Below are 22,313 nucleotides of genomic sequence, written 5' to 3'. Positions count from 1 at the left end.
TTATTATAGTGGATGGGTATCGGGAGCAGCACTGAACAGCGCTCCCTATCCACTGCTGTAACTTCTGGTGCCTGGATGTTCCCTTAACAGCTGATCTGTGCAGGGTCTGGGTGTCAGAACCCCACAAATCACATACTGATGACTTATCGTGTATGAAAAATCCTTAAAACGGACAACCCCCTTTAAAATCATGTTCCGGACAACTTCTATGTGATCTTAGAACACGGGATTGTAGTGAGCTGAAAAGTTGGAAATCCATTTAACCTCCTCGAACGATCCCGGGGACCACCCAGCCGCAGAATTGACCATTACACCTCCGATTGTATTGTTCCGGCATTAGGCGCTCTTCATGCCGCCCCTCTCTTAGGATTTGCCGCCATCGCTCCGTTTCCCATCATTTGTATTGGATTTGCTAATCTCCGGCACAATCTCCTCTCGGCCACAAGAACGTTTTGTCATTAGGGTTTGTCCACCGGCGCGGTTCCTGCCATGTGACTGCGATGGCTCAGGGCACGGAGGGGCGGGCGGCCCACGACCATTAGTCAGTTCCAGAGGAATTCTCAGAATGCCAGCGCTTCCTGTTTTTCTGCAAATTCCCCCAAAATCAAAACAACTGTAAAACCCATCCCCGAGGTTCAGCATTTCTTCCCAAATCTCCCAGGATTTTATTTTAATACTAATTCAATCAAGAAATGGCAAAGACGACGTAAATCCATTGTTCCAAGACTCCGGAAATGAACGCCAGCAGATCTGAAGTCATGCACAATAAGGAGGGAGAGGGGAACGTTGTTTGTCTCCGTTCTGGGTCAGATGTAGGGAATCTGTCCTGGACTTGTTAAGTAGGTGTTGTGAGTGGGGGGGCCGCGCTTGTGTGGCCCCATTTATAGCCGGGCTCTTGGCGTCGCCCCATATAGGGATCACAATGTACATTTTTTTTATTCCTATCAGTATGTCTTTGTAAAATGGGAGGAAATCCACCCAAACACGGGGAGAACATACAAACTCCTTTGAATGTTGTTCCTGGTGGGAATCGAACCCAGGACTTCAGCACTGCAAGACTGCAGTGCTGACCACTGAGCCACGGTGTTGCCCCCTACCAAAGCTGTTTTTATCACCCCTGCCTGCAGTTTTTTGGGGGGTTTTGGTTAAAAAAAAGTGTAATCAAGTTAAAGGTGATTCACCTGTCAAATTAAAAACCTGCATAAAAAACACAGATACAGTTTTAAAGGGTGCTCACTGATGTGACCTTCTCCTACCTTTAAATGTCTTCTCCGCGCCGCTGTTCAGTATAAATCCCAGTTATGCAAATGAGTTCTCTCGCAGCACTGAGGGCGGGCCCAATGCTGTGAGAGAACACTCCAGCGCCGCCTCCATCTTCTTCAGGAACAGCGTCATCTTCGCGTTTTCCTCCGGCGCTGGCTTCAAACTTCTAGGGCAAAGCCGACTGCACATGCCCGCTGGCCACAAGAAAATAGCCACTTACACAGTATTGTAAGCGGCCATTTTCTTGTGGCCGGCGGGCATGCGCAGTCGGCTCTGCCCCAGACCTAGAAGTTTGAAGCCAGCGCCGGAAGAAGACGCGAAGAGAGGCCGTTACTAAAGAAGATGGAGACGGCGCTGGAGAGTTCTCTCGCAGCATTGGGGGCGCCCCTAGTACAGCGAGAGAACTCATTTGCAAACCGGGATTTATACCGAACAGCAGCGCGAAGAAGACCTCTAAAGGTAGGATAAGAAAGGCCTTTCTTAAGGTTATTCCAACGTGGTACTCAGAAAAAAATTGTATTTTAATGATAGGATCCCTTTAATTGTTCTCAACCCGACAGTGTGAATGCACCTTAAATAAAGGTGAAAGATCCCATTCAAGAATGAATCAATTAGATCGTAGCACTCTAAAGATGTCGCCTGGTCTGGAGGACCCAGCAGGTGTGTCCATACACATGTATATATACATACACAGACACACACACACACTTAGATGTAAGTACACTACTAGTTACTAGTTCTCGCTCGGAGCGCTGGTTTCTCCAGTACTCGGATCAATTATATGACTCACCAGAGAATGTCACATCAGCGATCGCGGCTTCCTATTTTTTTGCTACCAAGTGAAAACCGCAGAAGATAAATCATAATTTATTTTTTAGCCTGCAGCAGAACATCAGCAAGTTGTGGCAGTGAGGACGGCGCGGTGCTGTGTTAGCATGAATATGTAGTGTAAAATCCCATTAGACGGAAGTTGATATTGATTTCCAACTCTTCAAGTTGCTTTGATCTTGTCCTCACTGGGATATTCGCTTTCCTAGGGGAGGTAGGAGATAGGAAGCAGTGCTTTATGGGAAGAGTATGCAAAGCGAGACTGCCCTGCAAAAGCAGGAATGATCAGGATGAGCCTGGGCTAGAAGTCGCAACGCTGCGGCCTCTTCATACAGCTCATCGGTGTGGGTCGGATTCCTGACGATCTTTTGTTGATTCTTTGCTAAGAATAAGTTATCACTTATTTGTCCTGGAAAACTTTAGGCTAAGGCCGAAAGCGCTACGGAAAAAAACGCAGTGGAAACGTATCCTGGTATTTCCTGCTGAGTTTTCCACTGCGGACTTCCTGCTCCCATTCTACCTATAGGGAATTCCGGCAGCATATCCGAACGTATATTTGACATGCTGTGATTTCCAAAAACGCAACGGTTTTGGAATTCGCAGTATTTACGTTGCATTCTTCTACAATGTTGTGGATGGGATTCGCTAGCCAAACCGCGGCGTTTATACCACAAGAGGTCCCAGCCTTAAAGGGGTTTTAGCATAACATTATCAATGCAATAATTGTGAATAGTGTGAGTCTGACCACTGGGACCCCTACCGATCGCCACAATGGGCCTCTGGTTCTCCTGATGGAGTGGCAGGCGGAGTACAGCGCTCAGCTCTCTCCAGGGTGCGTGCTCTGTGCGCTGCTCTCTTGCAACTGGAGAACTGTTTCCCCATTCAGGATTTGGGGGTGGGGGGAGAGGTCCCAGTGGTCGGCCTCTCGCTGTCCTGTCAATGGGGGGTTAATTTCAATCTTGGTTCGACTTCTTTGAGGTGACAAAGGCTAAAAATACTGGTGACCTATTGTAAGGTCCGACACCCAGCACCCCCACCAATCAGCTGTTTTAACATTTTCTTGCATGCATCAGTATTACAAGGTGTCTTAAGTCTTCACTATAAGATTCTTGTATCTGTTTCCAGGCGTCTACCAAATTAGCAAGCAAATCAAAGCTCACGATGGCAGCGTGTTCACACTGTGCCAGATGAGGAACGGGATGCTGCTCACGGGAGGCGGAAAAGATCGGAAAGTCATCCTGTGGGATCATAGTCTTAACCCGGAGCGGGAAATTGAGGTAAGGCCGAACGTTCTGTATGAAGGAGAACCAGCATAATGGAGATAGACAGCAGAAAGTCCTCACCAAACATGTCTGAAAGTCAGCTTAGCCAGTGGTGGTTGTCCCAGTCATGGCGTACATACTATTTACTGTCGTTTTCTGCATTCGCCAGCACTTTATTGCCCTCCGTTACCACACAATCTTGTCTACAGTAAAAGTGAATAAACTCCTCTTGTATCTACTGCACTAAATCATGGGTCATGCCGCAGGCTGGGTAAGTAGTGTAGGGTCATGCCGCAGGCTGGGTAAGTAGTGTAGGGTCATACCGTAGGCTGGGTAACTAGTCTAGCGTCATTCTGCTGGATGGGTAAGTAGTGTAGGGTCATACCGCAGGCCGGGTAAGTAGAGTAGGGTCATACCGCAGGCCGGGTAAGTAGTGTAGGGTCATACCGCACGCCGGGTAAGTAGTGTAGGGTCATACCGCAGGCTGAGTACCTAGTGTAGGGTCATGCTGCAGGCTGGGTAAGTAGTGTAGGGTCATACTGCAGGCTGAGTATCTAGTGTAGGGTCATACCGCAGGCTGGGGAAGTAGTGTAGGGTCATGCCGCAGGCTGGGTAAGTAGTGTAGGGTCATGCTTCAGGCTGGGTAAGTAGTGTAGGGTCATGCTGCTGGCTGGGTAATTAGTGTAGGGTCATACCGAAGGCTGGGTAAGTGATGTAGGGTCATACCGCAGGCTGGGTTAGTGATGTAGGGTCATACCGCAGGCTGGATAAGTGATGTAGGGTCATACCGCAGGCTGGGTAAGTAGTGTAGGGTCATACCGCAGGCTGGGTAATTAGTGTAGGGTCATACTGCAGGCTGGGTAAGTAGTGTAGGGTCATACTGCAGGCTGGGTAAGTAGTGTAGGGTCATACTGCAGGCTGGGTAAGTCATACTGCAGGCTGGGTAATTAGTGTAGGGTCATGCCGCAGGCTGGGTAAGTAGTGTAGGGCCATACTGCAGGCTGGGTAAGTAGTGTAGGGTCATACTGCAGGCTGGGTAAGTAGTGTAGGGTCATACTGCAGGCTGGGTAAGTAGTGTAGGGTCATACTGCAGGCTGGGTAATTAGTGTAGGGTCATACTGCAGGCTGGGTAAGTAGTGTAGGGTCATGCCGCAGGCTGGGTAAGTAGTGTAGGGACATACCGCAGGCTGGGTACCTAGTGTAGGGTCTTGCCGCAGGCTGGGTAAGTAGTGTAGGGTCATGCCGCAGGCTGGGTACCTAGTGTAGGGTCTTGCCGCAGGCTGGGTAAGTAGTGTAGGGTCATGCCGCAGGCTGGGTACCTAGTGTAGGGTCTTGCCGCAGGCTGGGTAAGTAGTGTAGGGTCATACCGCAGGCTGAGTACCTAGTGTAGGGTCATGCCACAGTTTAGCGGCAGTTTAGTGTCTGACCACTTGCACAATATCCCTATGTCTATATAGTATGTTCTCTTATTGTATGTATGGTGCAGTTTAATATATAAATTCAGTATAATAATTGAATTACATTTGGTCTATTCCCGTCTTGTGGCTTTCTTCCTTTTCGCCCCCAGCACGGTTGCTTTGGACGCCAGATCTGAACATCTTTCAGCCATTGCATAAACCCTTTTCTATCCAATACTCTGACATTCCTTGTCCTGATAAGAAGCTTTTCTTCTAATTAGTAAATGACCTACTTACAAAGTTTGGAAATTACTTTGAGGAAGTTGGTGTAAGCTTCAGCTTATACGGGGACACGCTCCCAGGCTTTGTACTCGCTGGCTCCAGATTCTTGGAGTCATTCAGTCCTGGCGTGTGCCTTGATTTACTGACACGCTGCATCCAAACAAACCCTTTCCCGGGGACTACATACGGATGTCCTAGAGGGGTTCCCCTATTTGGTAGGATGGCGGACTCTTCTAAATTAGTGTCTTGCGATATCCTATAAACCCTATAGTGGCCGTTTTATAGGGGTTACCAATTTCACAATCTTACACTGCAAAATCCTGGGGGTCTTGGGCAGAGAAACAGCAGCAGTCAGCAAATGAGGGGTCTGGCAGGCGCTTGTCTCTGTCCCCATTGAAATAAATCAATGGAGCAATCTCTGCTGTTGGTTTTAGCACAATTCTGTTCCCTGCTGTCAGGTGGGCGGTCCTTGTCTTATCTGCTCCCGTTTCGGACCACCCACTTGACATTATGAGCATAGTTGACCTGAAACTAACAGCATTGATTGCTCAGGAATGGTGGGGGCTAGAGAAGATAATCCAACTGTGCTGGAATCAGTGGAGCCTATTGAATGGTGCATAGTGTAGAGGTGGTGATAGGTCTTTTGAACAGATTTTACCAACGTGCTTTAGTTTAGTAACATTTCCTTACTATTAAAAGGTTTAAAAGGACACAGTCCTGAAAATGAGATTTATTTTTTTTTTGTTACACTTACACTGACACCTAGTGGCCAAATGGGCTACTCTGAACCCTAAACCCTAAAATACATTCTAAACTCATTCAGACCCTCAGCTAAGGCCTTCAAAGTGGGTTCCTAGTATCCTTGACCTATGGTTGGGGGTATACATCCCCAGGACCTTGGCTGACCAGCTGGTTCAAGAGACGGCACCATTTGGGTGAATGCTATGGCGTCTTAGAAACTAAGCACAGTGCGGTATAGTGTTGTATAGTGGCGGGTCTTGGTATCACAGCCCTGCCCTATTCAGTTGTATAGCAGTGAGCTATGAATAGGTCATGTGACCGACAACCAAGGTATCAGCTGAACCCCGGCAGTGTCGGACCCCCACTAATCTTTGATGAACCGACCTTGGGGTTAGGTTATCAGCTAAAAAAACTTGCAAAACCCCATTAACCCCTGTTGCTCTTGGATCCTCTTGACTTGACTGCTCCTGATGGCGGTCATTGATGAAACGGAGGAGACGTCGCCATCCTCCAGTGTGTCAGTGAGTCTTCCAAATCCAGATTGTGTGCCCAGCCTGCCCCATCCCTGCTATACCGCTGCCCCATTTTATGCCATGGTGGGACATTGGTACGTTTTTGATTGATATGAGGACGGTTGTCATTACTATCATGGGAGTGTAGGGGGCGATAGGTATATCCACAGCCATATAGCAGCCTATAAGTCTCCATATCACTGCCCCAGTACGTGCGCTCCATGGGATCGGCCTTGTCTATGGGATTATTTTTCGTTTGTGCAGTTTTAAAGCTTTTCATTTCATTAACTCTTTGTGGTTCACCACCTAGGTTCCCGATCAGTATGGCACCATCCGAGCTGTAGCCGAGGGCAAAGCTGACCAGTTTCTAATTGGCACCTCCAGAAACTTTATCCTGCGAGGTACCTTTAATGACGGCTTCCAGGTTGAAGTTCAGGTAAGTGCACCTTGGCGTATGTCTTGTAGGTTATTGTACAGTTTGGGTTAAAGGACCTAATAAAGTGATTTTTTTTTTTTTGGGAAAATGCAGGGTCACACTGATGAGCTTTGGGGACTGGCCACGCACCCCTTCAAAGACCTTCTGTTAACATGTGCTCAAGACAAGCAGGTCTGTCTATGGAATTCTGTAGACCACACGCTGGAGTGGACCCGACTTCTAGATGTAAGTACTTCTTATTACAAGGGTTTATCTGCAAATACCCTCCAGGCTGTGCGTGCTGTCCATGCCCTGCACACACCCATACGTTACAATGCACACGAACAGACAAACTCCTTGCAGATGTTGGTCCTGGCGGGATTCAAACGCAGGACTCCAGCGCTGCAAGGCTGCAGTGCTAACCACTGAGCCACCGTGTTGCCCCTTCCTTTTCTGAAGCCATTGACCTCATAGCCATGCAGCAGCTTAGTCTCATGGGGCTGAGCTGCAATACCAAGCATGGCCACTATACAGTGTATGGTGCTGTACTGTGTAAGTGGTGAAGGGGCCGCAACAACAGGGCAAACTGTGGTCAGATCATTATCAGGGTCCCCTTCAACATGGACACGCTCTTAACATGTTAGTTTAGGGTGGGTTCACACCTGCGCCCGGTCTCCACTTTCTGGGTTTCCGTCTTCTGCCCGAGAAAATCTTGCATGTCCGACTTTGTGTCCGCTTAAAAAAATGGGTTTCGCTGCAGAGAGGCAGAAGACATTCCCGGGCAGACACTCTGCAAACCCATTCAAGTGAACGGTTTTGCAAACTGACCGCCGGGTTTCCGTCTCCTGTCCAGTTTCTCTCGGCAGAAGACGGAAACCTGAAAGCGGAGACCGGGCGCAGGTGTGACCCCTCCCTAACTATACGTCATTAGGGAGAGACCGTACAGAGGCTTATTAGACCTTTCACGCCCTTCTAAGAATTCGGGTAAGGGATAGGCCAATAAGGTGGAGTCTGGTAAGTTGTTCTTCTGTATTTGCACCCACTGACACAATTCTGAAGCCAATGGTTTTATGTTTTTTTTTCTCCTTCTAGGAGCCTGGACACTGTGCGGACTTCCATCCTAGTGGAATAGTTGTAGCCATCGGGACACATTCTGGGAGGTAATTCCTGAAATACAGACTTGTGGTTCTAGTAGATGTGAGCGATCCTAATGATAAGTAGGAATACTTCTATAGTAGATCAGATTATAGTGCGTGTTCCTATAGATATATCTATAGTATTATACAAGTACTCCTGTAGTATAGCAGAATACGTTCCAGCAGCAGCTGCCTAGTTGCTTTCTTCCTTACCTGTCCTCTTAGTTGGACATGCCCAGATATGTGTATCACAAGTTAGGCAAGATACACATCTTTGTTGGAGTGACCCTACGAAATTCCAATGAAAATTGGTAGAGAAAAAAGGTCCAAAAGTAACCGCTAATTTAGCAGATGGGCTCTCTATAGCATTCGGGTTCGCCTTAAGTCTGCACAGAGCTGATCCATGCGTGCCGGGTGTCTCCCCCACTGGTCTTGATCATAGGCCATTAAACTATCCTGGCCAACCTCTTTAATGAAAAACCGGTGTCCTTAATCCCAAAGATCAGTTAAGTGTGCACACATGGTACATAGGGCTCTGTTCTCATCAAACGCAGGCCTGGAGTTCTGAGACATTTAAGACATTGTCCTTCTGTTCTGTTTTTTGACTTTCTATAAACACTATTCACATTTGCTTTCTTTCCTAGATGGTTTGTCCTCGATGCGGAGACGAGAGATCTGGTTTCTATACACACAGACGGCAACGAGCAGCTCTCAGTGATGCGATATTCAGTCGGTGAGTGATTAGGTGTAACAAGGTTTGGATATGAGCTGCCGTGTTTTCACTATTAAACAAGTAGGATATCAATGGTGGACCCTACCCCCAATATGTACATGGTCAGCATGTACCACCTCCAGGGGTTCTGCTCCCTATGTTGCCATACCAGACTAAAGGAGTATATATATATATGATACTCACCATTACTGTTCTAGTTCAAACCAGAACTGTGGAGTCAGTCGGGGACAGTTTTGGGTGGAGGTGAAAAATTTTCGTGCTGCTTCGTAATAAAATGGTTATTAATAGAGATGAGCAAACAGCGTTCGATCGAGTACATGTTCGATCGGCTATCAGGCTGTTCGAGATGTTTGATTCCAGTCGAACACCAGGTGGCAAACTCGCTAAAAGTTGGATTCCCCTCCCACCTTCCCTGGTGTTTTTTTTTTGCACCAATAACTGCACAGGGGAGGTGAGACAGGAACTACAACAACGGAGGCATTGAAAAAAAAATCGGGAAAAAGTAATTAGCTGGCTAAATCAGGTGACCTCCACTTTATACGAATGGTCGATTTCAGATCCGGGTCATATGAGACTGTGAACTATGTGACTGTGAGACGGGACAGATGTACAGGCAGGTTAGCTAGGGATTACCTTTATTTAGGTGGGAATGTCACTCACACAGCTCTTTGAGGCTCTATCTGGTCGGGATCCCTGTCAGCTTGTGATATGCAGGAGCTGACTTTTTCCCATAGGAATGCATTGACCAGCGTTGATTGGCCGAATGCCATACAGACTACAGCATTCGGTCAATCAACGCTGGTTCTGCCGGAGGCTCGTCTGTGCGGAGGCGGAGTCTAAGATCGGACCAGAATGGAGACTGCTGTGGACCGATCTTAGACTCCGCCTCCTCCGGCAGAACCAGCGTTGATTGGCCGAATGCTGTACTCTGTATGGCATTCGGCCAGTCAACGCTGGTCAATGCATTCCTATGCCGAGATGTAGCAGTGCTGGCTGCGCTCAGCTTGGCTACACCGGAGATGCAGCCGAGCTGAGCGCACACTCAGCAATGCTACATCTCAGCATAGGAATGCGTTGATTGGCCAAATGCCATACAGAGTACAGCATTCGGCCAATCAACGCTGGTTCTGCTAGAGGAGGCGGAGTCTAAGATCGGTCCACAGCAGTCTTCATTCTAGTTCGATCTTAAACTCCGCCTCCTCACAGACGAGCCTCCGGCAGAACCAGCGTTGATTGGCCGAATGACATACAGATGTACAGCATTCAGCCAATCAACGCTGGTCAATGCATTCCTATGGGAAAAAGTCTGCTCCCGCATATCTCAAGCTGCCAGGGATCCTGACGTAATACAGCGACTTGGGCTTGTTAGATGCCCCCAGACATGCTTCCCCTGCTGTCCCAGTTGCATTCCAGGGTGTTGGCATCATTTCCTGGGGTGTCATAGTGGACTTGGTGACTCTCCTAAGTCGAATATTGGTTTCCCCCTTAACAAGTATTTTTTCCCCATAGACTATAATGGGGTTCGATATTCGATCAAACAGTCGAGTATTATTGAGGGGCTACTCGAATCGAACTTCCATTTCACTGTTCATCTCTAATTATTAATGATGATACAATTATTGATACAATATATATAGATGCATATATCAAAGGTGACCCTGTTCTTTACAGGAAACACATTTTTTTTATTGCTTTTTTTTTTTTTTACATATTTTTCTCCTCCAGACGGAGCCCTGCTTGCCGTAGGTTCACACGATAACTTCATTTACCTCTACAATGTCTCAGAGAACGGAAGGAAATACAGCAGATACGGAAAGTGCACTGTGAGTAAAACCGATGGATAATATGTACTTGAGGGGTTGTTATAGGACTGATCGGTGGAGATCCCACTAATCCCGAGAGCGATCCTAATGATGGGAACGGTGCAAAGTTTCCTCGGGTTACGACGTTTCGTGGTTACGACTAGAGATGAGCTAAAAGTAAAGCTCCCTCATAACAGAAAGCTGCCAGCACACTCGACTAGCAAGGACGAGCCTGCGGCAAATCAACGCTGGTTCTGCAGCAGGCTAGTCGGGAGAGAGATGGCAGCTTGCTGTTACAAGGGAGCTTACTTTTTCTCATAGGAATGATTTGACCAGCGTTGATTGGCAAGTGTACAGCATTCGGCCAATCAACACTGTTTCTGCCGGAGGCTCGTCTGTGAGGAGGCGGAGCCTAAGATCGGACCACAGCAGTCTCCATTGTGGTCTGATATTAGACTCCGCCTCCTGGCCAGCGTTGATTGGCCGAATGCTGTACACTGGGCAATCAACGCTGGCCAATGCATTCCTATGAGAAAAAGTCAGCTCCCTCGTAACAGCAAGCGGCCAGCTCTCCCTGTGCAGTACATGATTTAGTGTGCATGTACTGAATATGGTACAGTCCTCCTCGATTCCGAGCCGCTGCACACTAAATCACGTTGATCCGTTCATACGCGGCGTCATATGGTATGTTTCCGACTTCCGTCGAAATTCGGTTTACGATGCCGCGTAAGAATGGATCAACGTCGTAAGTCGAGGACTACTTGTAGCTCTGATGTTGGGATCGGTGAACATCCCAGTGGTCGGACCCTCCATCAATCGTCAGTCTATAGAGGGTGATTAATAATATTAACGGTATAACTAGAGCTGTGAAATTAATCGAAAAATAACCAAAACCGAACGTCAACCCGGATAACCAGCGTCATTTTGTGTTGGTTATTACAATATTTGTGAGTTTCTACTTGATGTTTCGTTTAGACCAAACACATCCGTACCAAAACTGCTATTCTTATACCGTAGGGTTCCCTCCTATCCCAGGGGACGTGATCAAACTAACAAACCAATGTTTCTCCCGGGATAACCATTCCACCAGCGCGGCTCCTTTATCTGTTGCAGTTCCCGTGTAATACCTGACAATATTTCTGTTTTATTCCAGGGACATTCCAGTTACATTACACACCTCGACTGGTCCCCAGATAACAAATACATAATGTCAAACTCAGGAGACTATGAAATATTATACTGTAAGTATCTAGATAGGGGAAAACGTGCATTAAAGGGATTCTACCATTGAAATTAATTTTTTCGGCAATCACACTTCGGAATAGCCTTTAGAAAGGCTATTCGTCTCTTACCTTTAGACGTGGGCTGCGCCGCGCCATTCCTTAGAAATCCCGTTTTTTTGTTTTGTTTTGTTTTGTTTTTAAAAAAAGAAGGAAGGAAGGGAAATCCTGGTTTTTACCGGTATGCAAATTAGTTCTCTTGCAGCGATGGGGGCGGGCCTGTGCAGTTGGCTCTGCCAGTGAGACACTAGCAGAGCAGAGTGCGCATGGCGGCCGGCGGCCATTTTTGGGAGGCCGCTCCTGTATTGTACAAAAGCAAGAGCGGCCTCCCAAAAATGGCCGCCGGCCGGGATGCGCACTCGGCTCTGCTAGTGTCTCACTGGCAGAGCCAACTGCACAGGCGTCGGAGGTGTCGCAAAGATAGACGACAAAAGAAGGGGAGGATCCCGCCGAAGATAGAGGTGTCGCTGGAGCGTGTTTTCGAGCAGCAGTGGGACCCGCCCCCATCGCTGCGAGAAAACTAATTTGCATACCGGTAAAAACCGGGATATCTAAGGAACGGCGCAGCAGAGATCACATCTAAAGGTAAGAGACGAATAGCCTTTCTAAAGGCTATTCCGACGTGTGATCGCCAAAAAAGTTCATTTCAATGGTAGAATCCCTTTAAATTCATAACAATAAAATGTACGTCGTCTATATACCGCTACCCCCAAATTATACTGAAAGTACCTGGAGTCAGGTAAACCCCACACAGGCAATATATGGCTATTATTAGCTGTCTAGGGTTATATAGAAGAGTATATGGCACTCACTGGCAGTGACTTCTAGAACTAAAGGATCCGCAGTAGAGGACTGTGTATTTTGGAAGGGTCGGGAGACCCCCATACACATTATAGGTTTGGCTGGGACTCCTTTGTCTTTAGAATCCACCAAATCCAGACACGCGATTCTTGAAACATTGCCTCTTTACAAAAACATGAAGGGGAATCAATAGGCAAATACATTGGATGCCAGAAATACAAAATCAAGACTTCACATTGCAACCTTGTAATATTGTAGATTCACATCTCATTATCTTAAAGACGTCAAGTCCTTAAGAAGCTTTCCCGTAAGACCGTCTGTCTGTTCCCTTTGCCGTCTCCACTACATGTAATAACAGATTTTTCTGTCTTTCTCACTGTTTTTGTCTCCAGGGGACATTCCAAGTGGTTGTAAATTGATCCGGAATCGTTCAGACTGCAAAGACATTGACTGGGCAACGTACACTTGTGTGCTCGGATTTCACGTGTTTGGTCAGTAGCCATTTATAGATCGGTTATAACGTTCCTTGTGCCGAGGTCTCTCATTTTACCATAACTCTGCAGCGGAGTGTAAGCCCTAGTTTAGGGAACAGGAGAAGGTCTTTAAACCTCATCCATGGCCAATATGAAGACCTTTCCCCTTTTTAACCCTGTCAGCACCGGCTGGGAGACTCGATTGATTTGTGTACAGTCTATTCGCATCCTGATAGACTGCAGGGGGCGCCCTTGTTCTAGTCAGTTCATGGTCACGGTCTCTGATTCCTACCAATTAGACTTTATTTCTTGTCTATACTGGGTTACACTTTATGTTCCACATTTGCTAATACTGGTCTAGAGCGATTTATTAAGAGGATTGCACTCCTTAAAGGGGTTTTTCAGGACTAGTAATAGATCAGTGTTATCTTAGTCCCGTAAAACCCCTTTAAGTGGCTCAGTAGTTAGCACTGCAGACTTGCAGCACTGTAGACCTGGGTTCGAATCCTGCAAGGAGTTTGTATATTCTCCCCGGGTTTGCGTGGATTTCCTCCCATTCTACAAAGACATACTGATAGGTCATCCATTATATAGCCTGGACAATCCCTTTTAATCCTTTATGACAATGTTCCATTAGCTGTGTCTGGATTTCACGTCCACTACAGGATTTTTTTTACAATTCCTTCCATGTAATGATCTCTCTTCCTTCCCCCGTTAGGTGTGTGGCCTGAAGGATCCGACGGCACCGACATTAATGCCTTAGTCCGATCTCACAACAGAAAGGTTATTGCTCTGGCTGATGACTTCTGTAAGGTCCATCTATTTCAGTACCCGTGCTCCAAACCAAAGGTAATGAGCGTCACATCCGTCACCACACAGATATCTGTATAGCTAAAAGTCATTAAAGGGGATGTCTGGTTACACAGTTATAGTTAGGGTAAGCCATCAATATCTTGGACTATTGGACCCAACCAAATGTTCCAAACTACTGGAGGAAGAGGGGTAAAGCATTAATAGAAATTATTCCAGGGCTCCTTTCTTGCTCCCCTAGTTTGGCACTTTGAGCTCATGCAAACCTTGTGATCTGCAACGTGTGGCTCTCCAGCAGCTGCAGGACTACAACTCCCAGCATCATGAGAATTGTAGTTCTATAACAGCTGGACGTCCACTGGTTAGATCTGCAGAGATTGATAGATAATAAGCTCCAGAGGTTCGGCCGGTCCTTGTTACTTATCGTGGCTACTTACACGTGACCTAGCATGGTCTGCATGTAACGGCTAAGGCCAGGGTGTGGCTGGAGCTATCATGTGTGCATAGTCGCACAACCAGTGACACTGGACTGTCAGGGTGGGTATGTACGCTAAGGCTAAGTTCACATGCCAGATTTTGGTCCAGAATTTGGCGCGGATTCAGTGTCAAATTCCAGATTAAAATACCGCCTCCCATTGAATTCATTTTTCTGCCAGCGGGTTTGTTCCGCGCATGCAAAAAAGAAGCAACATGCCCTATCTTCCGCGGCGCGTCACTCCCTCCGGACTAGGTCCATTCATTTGGGCTTAATCCGGAGCGGAATTCTGCAACTGAATGCTAGTGCATTGTATATATTGCAATCGCGGCTAGCCGTTTTTTGGCATCCCACCTCAAATTCCGCACCACAATCCGTCGTGTGGACTTAGCCTGAGACTACATGGTGCACGACCATAGATTGCCGGGTTCCTCTGTGACTCCTTCACTAATACTACTGAATATAGTTGTCTGGTGACTCCCGGGGTGCTGCGATTACAACTTCTTGCAACTTGATCACACACTGTTTGGACTTTTTGGACTACAAGTTACGGTCACGTCACCCTTGGTCGCAGTTTGACTCCTTACAGTAACAATAAAGTAGTCGAGAGTGACCTGACAATCTCCCAAGCCGCCATATAGCTCGAGTCTTAATAGGTAATATTACACCAAATGGTAACTCCTGATGTTTTTTTGTCTTTTTTAACAGGCTCCAAGTCACAAGTACAGCGCTCATAGCAGTCACGTAACCAACGTCAGCTTTACCCACAGCGATGGCCACCTGGTTTCAACAGGAGGCAAGGACATGAGCATCATGCAATGGAGACTAATAGAAAAGGTGTCACTCTCTCAAAATGACAGCGTAGTTGAAACAAGTGCCGCCAACACACCCACTGTAACCGAGAAGGTTGTGCCGGAAATGACCCCTACCTCCAAGCCACAACCCGCCAATGAGGAAGTCCCGGCCCCTGTAGAGTCTCCTGTACCCCTAGAAGACGCCGGAGAAGAAAGCACGCTAGAGGCGGCGTACCAGAACGAGGTACAAAGCGAAGCGAGCAGCCAAGAACCCTTGGAGGAAAATGGTCAAGCAGCCTCTAGTGAAATAAACGAGGAGTCGACCGATTCCTCTACCCTAGCCGAAACCCAAGGAGAAGATTCACCAGTGTCTTAACAGCGTCACGTTGAAGAGTTGGTTTCTGTTTCTTTTCTTTGTTTTTGTACCTGGTGTGTGAGCTTTCGTTATGGGAAGAGGGTTTAACTAGCAGGAGAATATTTTGGCTGGAATATGACACCGTACTTGTGTGATGTCGGCGCCGGGAAAAACCGTACACAAGCTCCAGAACAAGCCAAAGCTGGAAGATGGACAAGAAAAATAAAAAAAAATACATCATGGTAGATGATAGACTCAAGAACCGATGTCACCAAGTGGTTTGTTGTACATAGTTTTGATTTTTTTTTAGTTTTGGTTTTTTTTTTTTTTTTCGTTAGGGTCAAACTGGGTCAATAAAGTTTAAAAATATTGAAAAAGCAAACATGATGCTTGACAGAAGACCTACCGTATATACAAATGATACAGAAGCATTATACTAGGTGCATCTAAGGCCAAAGGGGCGATCCACTGCGGATTATTTTTCAGGTATAAATAAAATCAGAACCTGCGCTCGACTTTTCGGAGCGACTTTGGTCAACATTATGCAATTTTCATACCATTTTCGAGAACGTTTGCCCTAAGTGCTGCTACCTACCTTTTTATAAGGGACTCTATTTTATTGCCTAACAACTCTATTTAGCAGCGTATTTAATAAGATCTAGCTTTATTCAGACCAAGCAATTTTTTTATTTTATTTTTTAAATTTTTTTTTTTTTGTACTTTTTTTTTTTTTTTTAAATCCCAATTTACCTATTGCATGTCTTTTCACAAATGTGAACAGATAAAAAAATAATAATTGCATTTTGGGGGTAAAAAAAATTACAGTACAATTTTAATTTAATCACCGATTCATTAAAAAAAAAAAAAAAAAATTCACGGTCACTGATAATGGTGCTTGGTATTTCTAATTTTTTTTTTTTTTTTTTAGAATTGTAATGAAAATTTAGTGTTCTGATTAGTTTAGAGTAGTTTTTTTTTTTTTTTCAACCAATGAATGCATTTCTCATACAGCCAAATGTAAAAAAAAAAAAAAAAAATGCATTTTTGTGAATATTTTAAAAAACATAAGACTCTTTTATGTAACTTTTTTGTTCATATTTTAGATTTTTTTTTTTTCTTAATATGCACAAGTCTTAAGTGTGCAAGGGTTTACATCATTGCGCCATTCCAAAGTGCATCTAATATGTCATTCCCTTCCGGTATCTTCTCAGGAGAATTACTTACAGATTGGGGTCATTTGGAAGATAACAGGGGCCGCCCAAAGGACGTCACATACAAAAAAACCTATCTACAGTAGAATTATATGGCGAAATGTTTCTGTATGTGTCTCTCGATTCTATTTGTCTATCCTCGTCTATGTATGTGCCTACGGGAGGTCTCTACGCATACATTTATCTAAAGATTTACGCGGACGTGTTCTCTTGTTTACAGTGGTCCTTGAAAATAAAAAAAAAAAAAAATTTAAAAAAATTCCTCAATCGAGGAAATTAAAAATAAAAATAAAAAAAATTCTCATTCCAAACAAGAATGCGTATTTATTATGTGGTGCCTACTCCAATTTTTTTTTTTAGATCTAGTTAAAAAATTTTAATTAAAAAAAAAAATTTAAAAAAATTCAAAAACGACAAATGTATGTTCTGGTAAATACGCAATTGTTTGGAGGGGGGGGGAGGGGGATAGAAATAAAAGTTGCTGTTACTACAAAAAAATAATAGAATAAAAATGGAGGCTTAGGAAATGACAACTCTGCCCGAAAAGCCTCGCCGTGTATGTAATGGCAGCTATGGTTTATTAAAAAAAAATAATAATAATAAATATGTGATTTATGGATGGAAAAGCGTTTTAATGATGTAACTGTAGATGTTTCAGGTTCAAAAAAAATTGTGAATGAAATCTGAATCGGAGTGTTTTCATGTGAAGATGTTTGAGCCATTTCTATCTCATGCATTCCTGTCTCATGACAGTAATTTTTTTTTTTTTTGACATTTAAGAGCAAAATAAAATCATACTATATATGTGCACGTGTTTTTATAGATTTTAATTTCTACAAGGGGTTAAAAGGGGTCATTAAAAAAAAGGCAAAATTTTTTATTTTTGGTACTTGGTTTTGGTTTTATAAGCAATTCATGTTCTTAACATCTGCTAATAGTCGCTGCTCCTCTGATTCCAGCACAGTTGGAATTTTCTCTCTAGTCCCCACCATTCCCGAACAACAAGTGCAGTTAGTTTTGTTACATGATGTGCTATTTAAGCTCTGTAAGGAGGGGCGGTGTCAGGCAGGGGGCGTGATTCAGAGCTCCAATCAGAGGCAGCCGGTGACAGCTGAGAGTTACACCCCTTTCCTTCTCCAACCTGTCCCCGCCTTCCACACAGTACAGAGCCTAAATAGTTTATCAGACACCAAAACTATAACAGAACTGATTGCTCAGGAATGGTGGGGGCTAGAGAAAAAAAATCCGGAATCGTTGGGGCAGCACCTAATACATTATGCAAAGAGCTGGACTCGTTGGAGGTGGTGAAAGGTCCTCTTTAAGGCTGAGGACCTTTGCTGTGGTCTTTTGAGCCAAATCCAGGAGTGGAAGGGAGAAGTCTAAGAACTTCCTATATATTTCCCATTCCTTATATAGCCATTCTTGGCTTTGGCTCAAAAACCGCAAAAAAAGCTGGGTTTCTGCAATATGGGGCCTTAGCCTAAGATTGGTATCTCTGCTAAGGTCGATATGTGTCATGAAGCCGGCCCAGAAGATTGCTGAAAACATGACCAAATAGTGACCTGCTGGTACTTTGGGGACCTTATAGTCGCTGTTGCTTTGTAGTGGCCACTGCTGGTGGTTTGTAGTACTACATGCTGCTGGTCCCAATTGTAACTGTGATATAAAGAAGGGGCAGATGCCTTCAGCTATGTGCTGTGACCCTCTACTATGGACCAGCTCGATTTGTAGAACTGAGTCAGTGGCATGTGGACTCAAGATTTTGTCGGAGTCCTTAGACTACTGAGAGCCAGAAGGCTATAGCGCTCAGGTGACTGCTTCTACTAACAGGGTAGTTCATGGTCTGCTCAATGGCTGCAAGGTCAACAGGTCCTGTGGATACAAAACCAACCCAAATCATCTTCTCTCCACCACCTTGTTCGACTCCCAGCCCGCAGACCGATCAGCTGTCTGGAGCTGCTTCTGGTGCCCATCCAGTGCACAATACGGGAGCGGAAGTGGAAAGCTCTGTCCACTGTATAGCGGCCCACTGCCTATACTGGTGCTGATCGATCTGGGGAGCCAAGTCTCAGCCTCTTATTGCCCCTATATTTATGCCCTATCCGGAGGATAAGCCCTGCTGTTTATGACCCACACCTGATATTGGCTACATCTGAATATATGTCCTTACCCTACGAGGTGTCTGAGATGTGTAAGACATTGTATAAGACATTCTTATTCTGACAGGTTCCGTCCCCCCAGACAATCCGCTACTTGTCTCCATGATATTAGACAGAGCTCGTCTTCTATACATTCCCTCATTGTTACAGAGCGCTATATACATCTCCAGTGTTGTCACCATAAGTTACATCATGTGCTGTACAAAGCGGTGTAATACCTGCAAAGTATATTGTTATAGTTTGCAAGAAGAGAATTGTTTCCATGGTTACTCAAAAATCTTCCTTATATTCTCCTGGATGTCCATAGAGCTGGAATTAAAGGGAACCTGTCACAAGAACACAGCCCTGCAGATAGATAGGTTACTGTCACCAGAACCCAGTGTATCACCCCAGCCCTGCAGATAGATAGGTTACTGTCACCAGAACCAGCATATCACCCCCAGCCCTGCAGATAGATAGGTTACTGTCACCAGAACCAGCATATCACCCCAGCCCTGCAGATAGATAGGTTACTGTCACCAGAACCAGCATATCACCTCAGCCCTGCAGATAGATAGGTTACTGTCACCAGAACCCAGTGTATCACCCCAGCCCTGCAGATAGATAGGTTACTGTCACCAGAACCAGTATATCACCCCAGTCCTGCAGATAGATAGGTTACTGTCACCAGAACCAGCATATCACCCCAGTCCTGCAGATAGATAGGTTACTATCACCAGAACCAGCATATCACCCCAGCCCTGCAGATAGATAGGTTACTGTCACCAGAACCCAGTGTATCACCCCAGCCCTGCAGATAGATAGGTTACTGTCACCAGAACCAGTATATCACCCCAGTCCTGCAGATAGATAGGTTACTGTCACCAGAACCAGCATATCACCCCAGCCCTGCAGATAGATAGGTTAGTGTCACCAGAACCAGCATATCACCCCAGCCCTGCAGATAGATAGGTTACTGTCACCAGAACCAGCATATCACCCCAGCCCTGCAGATAGATAGGTTAGTGTCACCAGAACCAGCATATCACCCCAGTCCTGCAGATAGATAGGTTACTGTCACCAGAACCAGCATATCACCCCAGCCCTGCAGATAGATAGGTTACTGTCACCAGAACCAGCATATCACCCCAGCCCTGCAGATAGATAGGTTACTGTCACCAGAGCCAGCATATCACCCCAGCCCTGCAGATAGATAGGTTACTGTCACCAGAAGAAGCATATCACCCCAGTCCTGCAGATAGATAGGTTACTGTCACCAGAACCCAGTGTATCACCCCAGCCCTGCAGATAGATAGGTTACTGTCACCAGAACCCAGTGTATCACCCCAGCCCTGCAGATAGATAGGTTACTGTCACCAGAACCCAGTGTATCACCCCAGCCCTGCAGATAGATAGGTTACTGTCACCAGACCCAGCATATCACCCCAGTCCTGCAGATAGATAGGTTACTGTCACCAGAACCAGCATATCACCCCAGCCCTGCAGATAGATAGGTTACTGTCACCAGAACCAGCATATCACCCCAGCCCTGCAGATAGATAGGTTACTGTCACCAGAACCCAGTGTATCACCCCAGCCCTGCAGATAGATAGGTTACTGTCACCAGAACCAGTATATCACCCCAGTCCTGCAGATAGATAGGTTACTGTCACCAGAACCAGCATATCACCCCAGCCCTGCAGATAGATAGGTTACTGTCACCAGAACCCAGTGTATCACCCCAGCCCTGCAGATAGATAGGTTACTGTCACCAGAACCAGTATATCACCCCAGTCCTGCAGATAGATAGGTTACTGTCACCAGAACCAGCATATCACCCCAGCCCTGCAGATAGATAGGTTAGTGTCACCAGAACCAGCATATCACCCCAGCCCTGCAGATAGACAGGTTACTGTCACCAGAACCAGCATATCACCCCAGCCCTGCAGATAGATAGGTTACTGTCACCAGAGCCAGCATATCACCCCAGCCCTGCAGATAGATAGGTTACTGTCACCAGAAGAAGCATATCACCCCAGTCCTGCAGATAGATAGGTTACGGTCACCAGAACCCTTGTCCTGGCAGTCGGACCCCCAGCAATCTGACACTTACGCTCGGTTCATACTAATGTTTGGCCTTACATTGGGATCTGAAAGACCGCAAACCTGTCCACTTAAATGGTTACCCTTGGACTCCATAGACTATAATGGGGTCCAATGATTCTAGGTGGAATCTACAGAGACTCCAGCACAGATGTGACCCTCGCCTTATCCTATGTCCTTAATGACATCATTCCTTTAAAGATCCTACAAAATATCAAACATTGGCTACGTCTGGAATCTTTGTATCTTTTCATTAATATGTTTGGATGAATGGAGCTAAGCTGCAATACCAAGCACAGCCAGTAAACTAGAGTGGCGCTGTTTTTCCAAAAATATATTAAAAAAACCTCTTGAATTTCAATCCTTCCCTTTAATTCTCTGCTAAAATGTGAGATGAAAGAAGGAAATGTGTTCTGAGAGGCCTTTCTGCTACTGTGTCCATAGATGAGTCATCTATCATCCATAGCCTGTCATCTCCCGGAGCAGATGTCCTCGTATTTCATAAAAGTAATGGAAATGAGAATCAGATGTGGCGAATTATACAGCGGGCTCCGCTACAAATAAATGAAGCAACTTCCAGTAAGCGGGGTGCTTGTACTGGTCTGGACGGGCGCCCACATCTCCTTATGTCTGAATGAGAGGAGCCATAGTCACAGCCTGACCCTGGACAACGTCCCATCGACTCCGCATACCTCGTGTGAATAATGGCCGGCTTTGTTCCAGTTAACCCTTTGTGCATTGACTCAAGGGTAATAGGAAGGAGCTGAAGTTATCAAAGAGGAATTCTAAGACACTGAGGTCTTCCCTGCAGGGATAAGTCATTGTGGATTGTGCAATGTATATGGCGGTACGAGGGGAGATGGAGGGCAGTCTGGATGTCTGATGGTGAAGTCACACTCCACTGACCGGGCGGACACATTCTTGGTAGAGGAATAGTCAGGACTGAGGCATTTGACATGGGCAAAAATGGTGGCCTGTATCACTAAATAACCAGCAAGGGAGTGGCGAGAGTGACCCCTTTACCTAAAAGGCCAAGCTGTTCATCCTCCATGTCGGTCATAGGGTCTACAGACAGCTGCCACTAACCGCGTACAGAGTTACGCTAAGGCTATGTCCACAAAATGGAACCGACTCCAAATTCTGGCCACAATCTGCCCCCATTGTCTTCAAAGGGGGCAGCAATGGTCACTGCTTTTTACAGGTTTCTATGACACCAGACTACTGCTGATTGGTGCGGATGAGCAAACCGATTTGGATCGATCCAGATTCAACCCCAATTCCCAAAAGTTTCCAGATCGACCCCAAACATTTGGTGTTCGTCATCCACGAAACACTATTATATTGTGGGGTCTCCTCGGGGGAGGAGAGGGAAAATAACCTGCGGCATCTGATGGTCTCTCGGGGTCTTCTTCAGGCCTTGGTTGACGTCACCGATCTCGGAGTCATCACTGTGGATTGACTGGGCCTCATCGGTGACCCCTGGGGCGGACAGCGCCAGCTGG

General features: G+C 46.0%; 1 protein-coding gene across 6 annotated transcripts in view; it reads left to right on the top strand.

Annotated features, from left to right (window-relative positions):
• EML4 (EMAP like 4) overlaps window positions 1-15,741 on the top strand; it is a 115,302-nt gene extending 99,561 nt beyond the window's left edge. For all 6 annotated transcript variants that reach the window (XM_075267063.1, XM_075267062.1, XM_075267059.1 and 3 more), the window contains 10 exons: window positions 3,217-3,368; window positions 6,596-6,721; window positions 6,815-6,946; window positions 7,793-7,860; window positions 8,481-8,569; window positions 10,295-10,392; window positions 11,525-11,612; window positions 12,845-12,943; window positions 13,644-13,774; window positions 14,919-15,741. In XM_075267063.1, coding sequence (XP_075123164.1) covers window positions 3,217-3,368; window positions 6,596-6,721; window positions 6,815-6,946; window positions 7,793-7,860; window positions 8,481-8,569; window positions 10,295-10,392; window positions 11,525-11,612; window positions 12,845-12,943; window positions 13,644-13,774; window positions 14,919-15,380 — 1,445 coding nt within the window. In that variant the 3' untranslated portion in view covers window positions 15,381-15,741. The remainder of the gene's footprint in view (window positions 1-3,216; window positions 3,369-6,595; window positions 6,722-6,814; window positions 6,947-7,792; window positions 7,861-8,480; window positions 8,570-10,294; window positions 10,393-11,524; window positions 11,613-12,844; window positions 12,944-13,643; window positions 13,775-14,918) is intronic.
• The last annotated feature ends 6,572 nt before the right edge of the window (window positions 15,742-22,313 follow it).

The sequence above is a fragment of the Leptodactylus fuscus genome, chromosome 3 (genome assembly GCF_031893055.1).
Source record: "Leptodactylus fuscus isolate aLepFus1 chromosome 3, aLepFus1.hap2, whole genome shotgun sequence".
Lineage (NCBI taxonomy): Eukaryota > Metazoa > Chordata > Amphibia > Anura > Leptodactylidae > Leptodactylus > Leptodactylus fuscus.
Note: the sequence above shows the minus strand (reverse complement) of the source record. Positions and strands in the feature narration are given on the sequence as shown.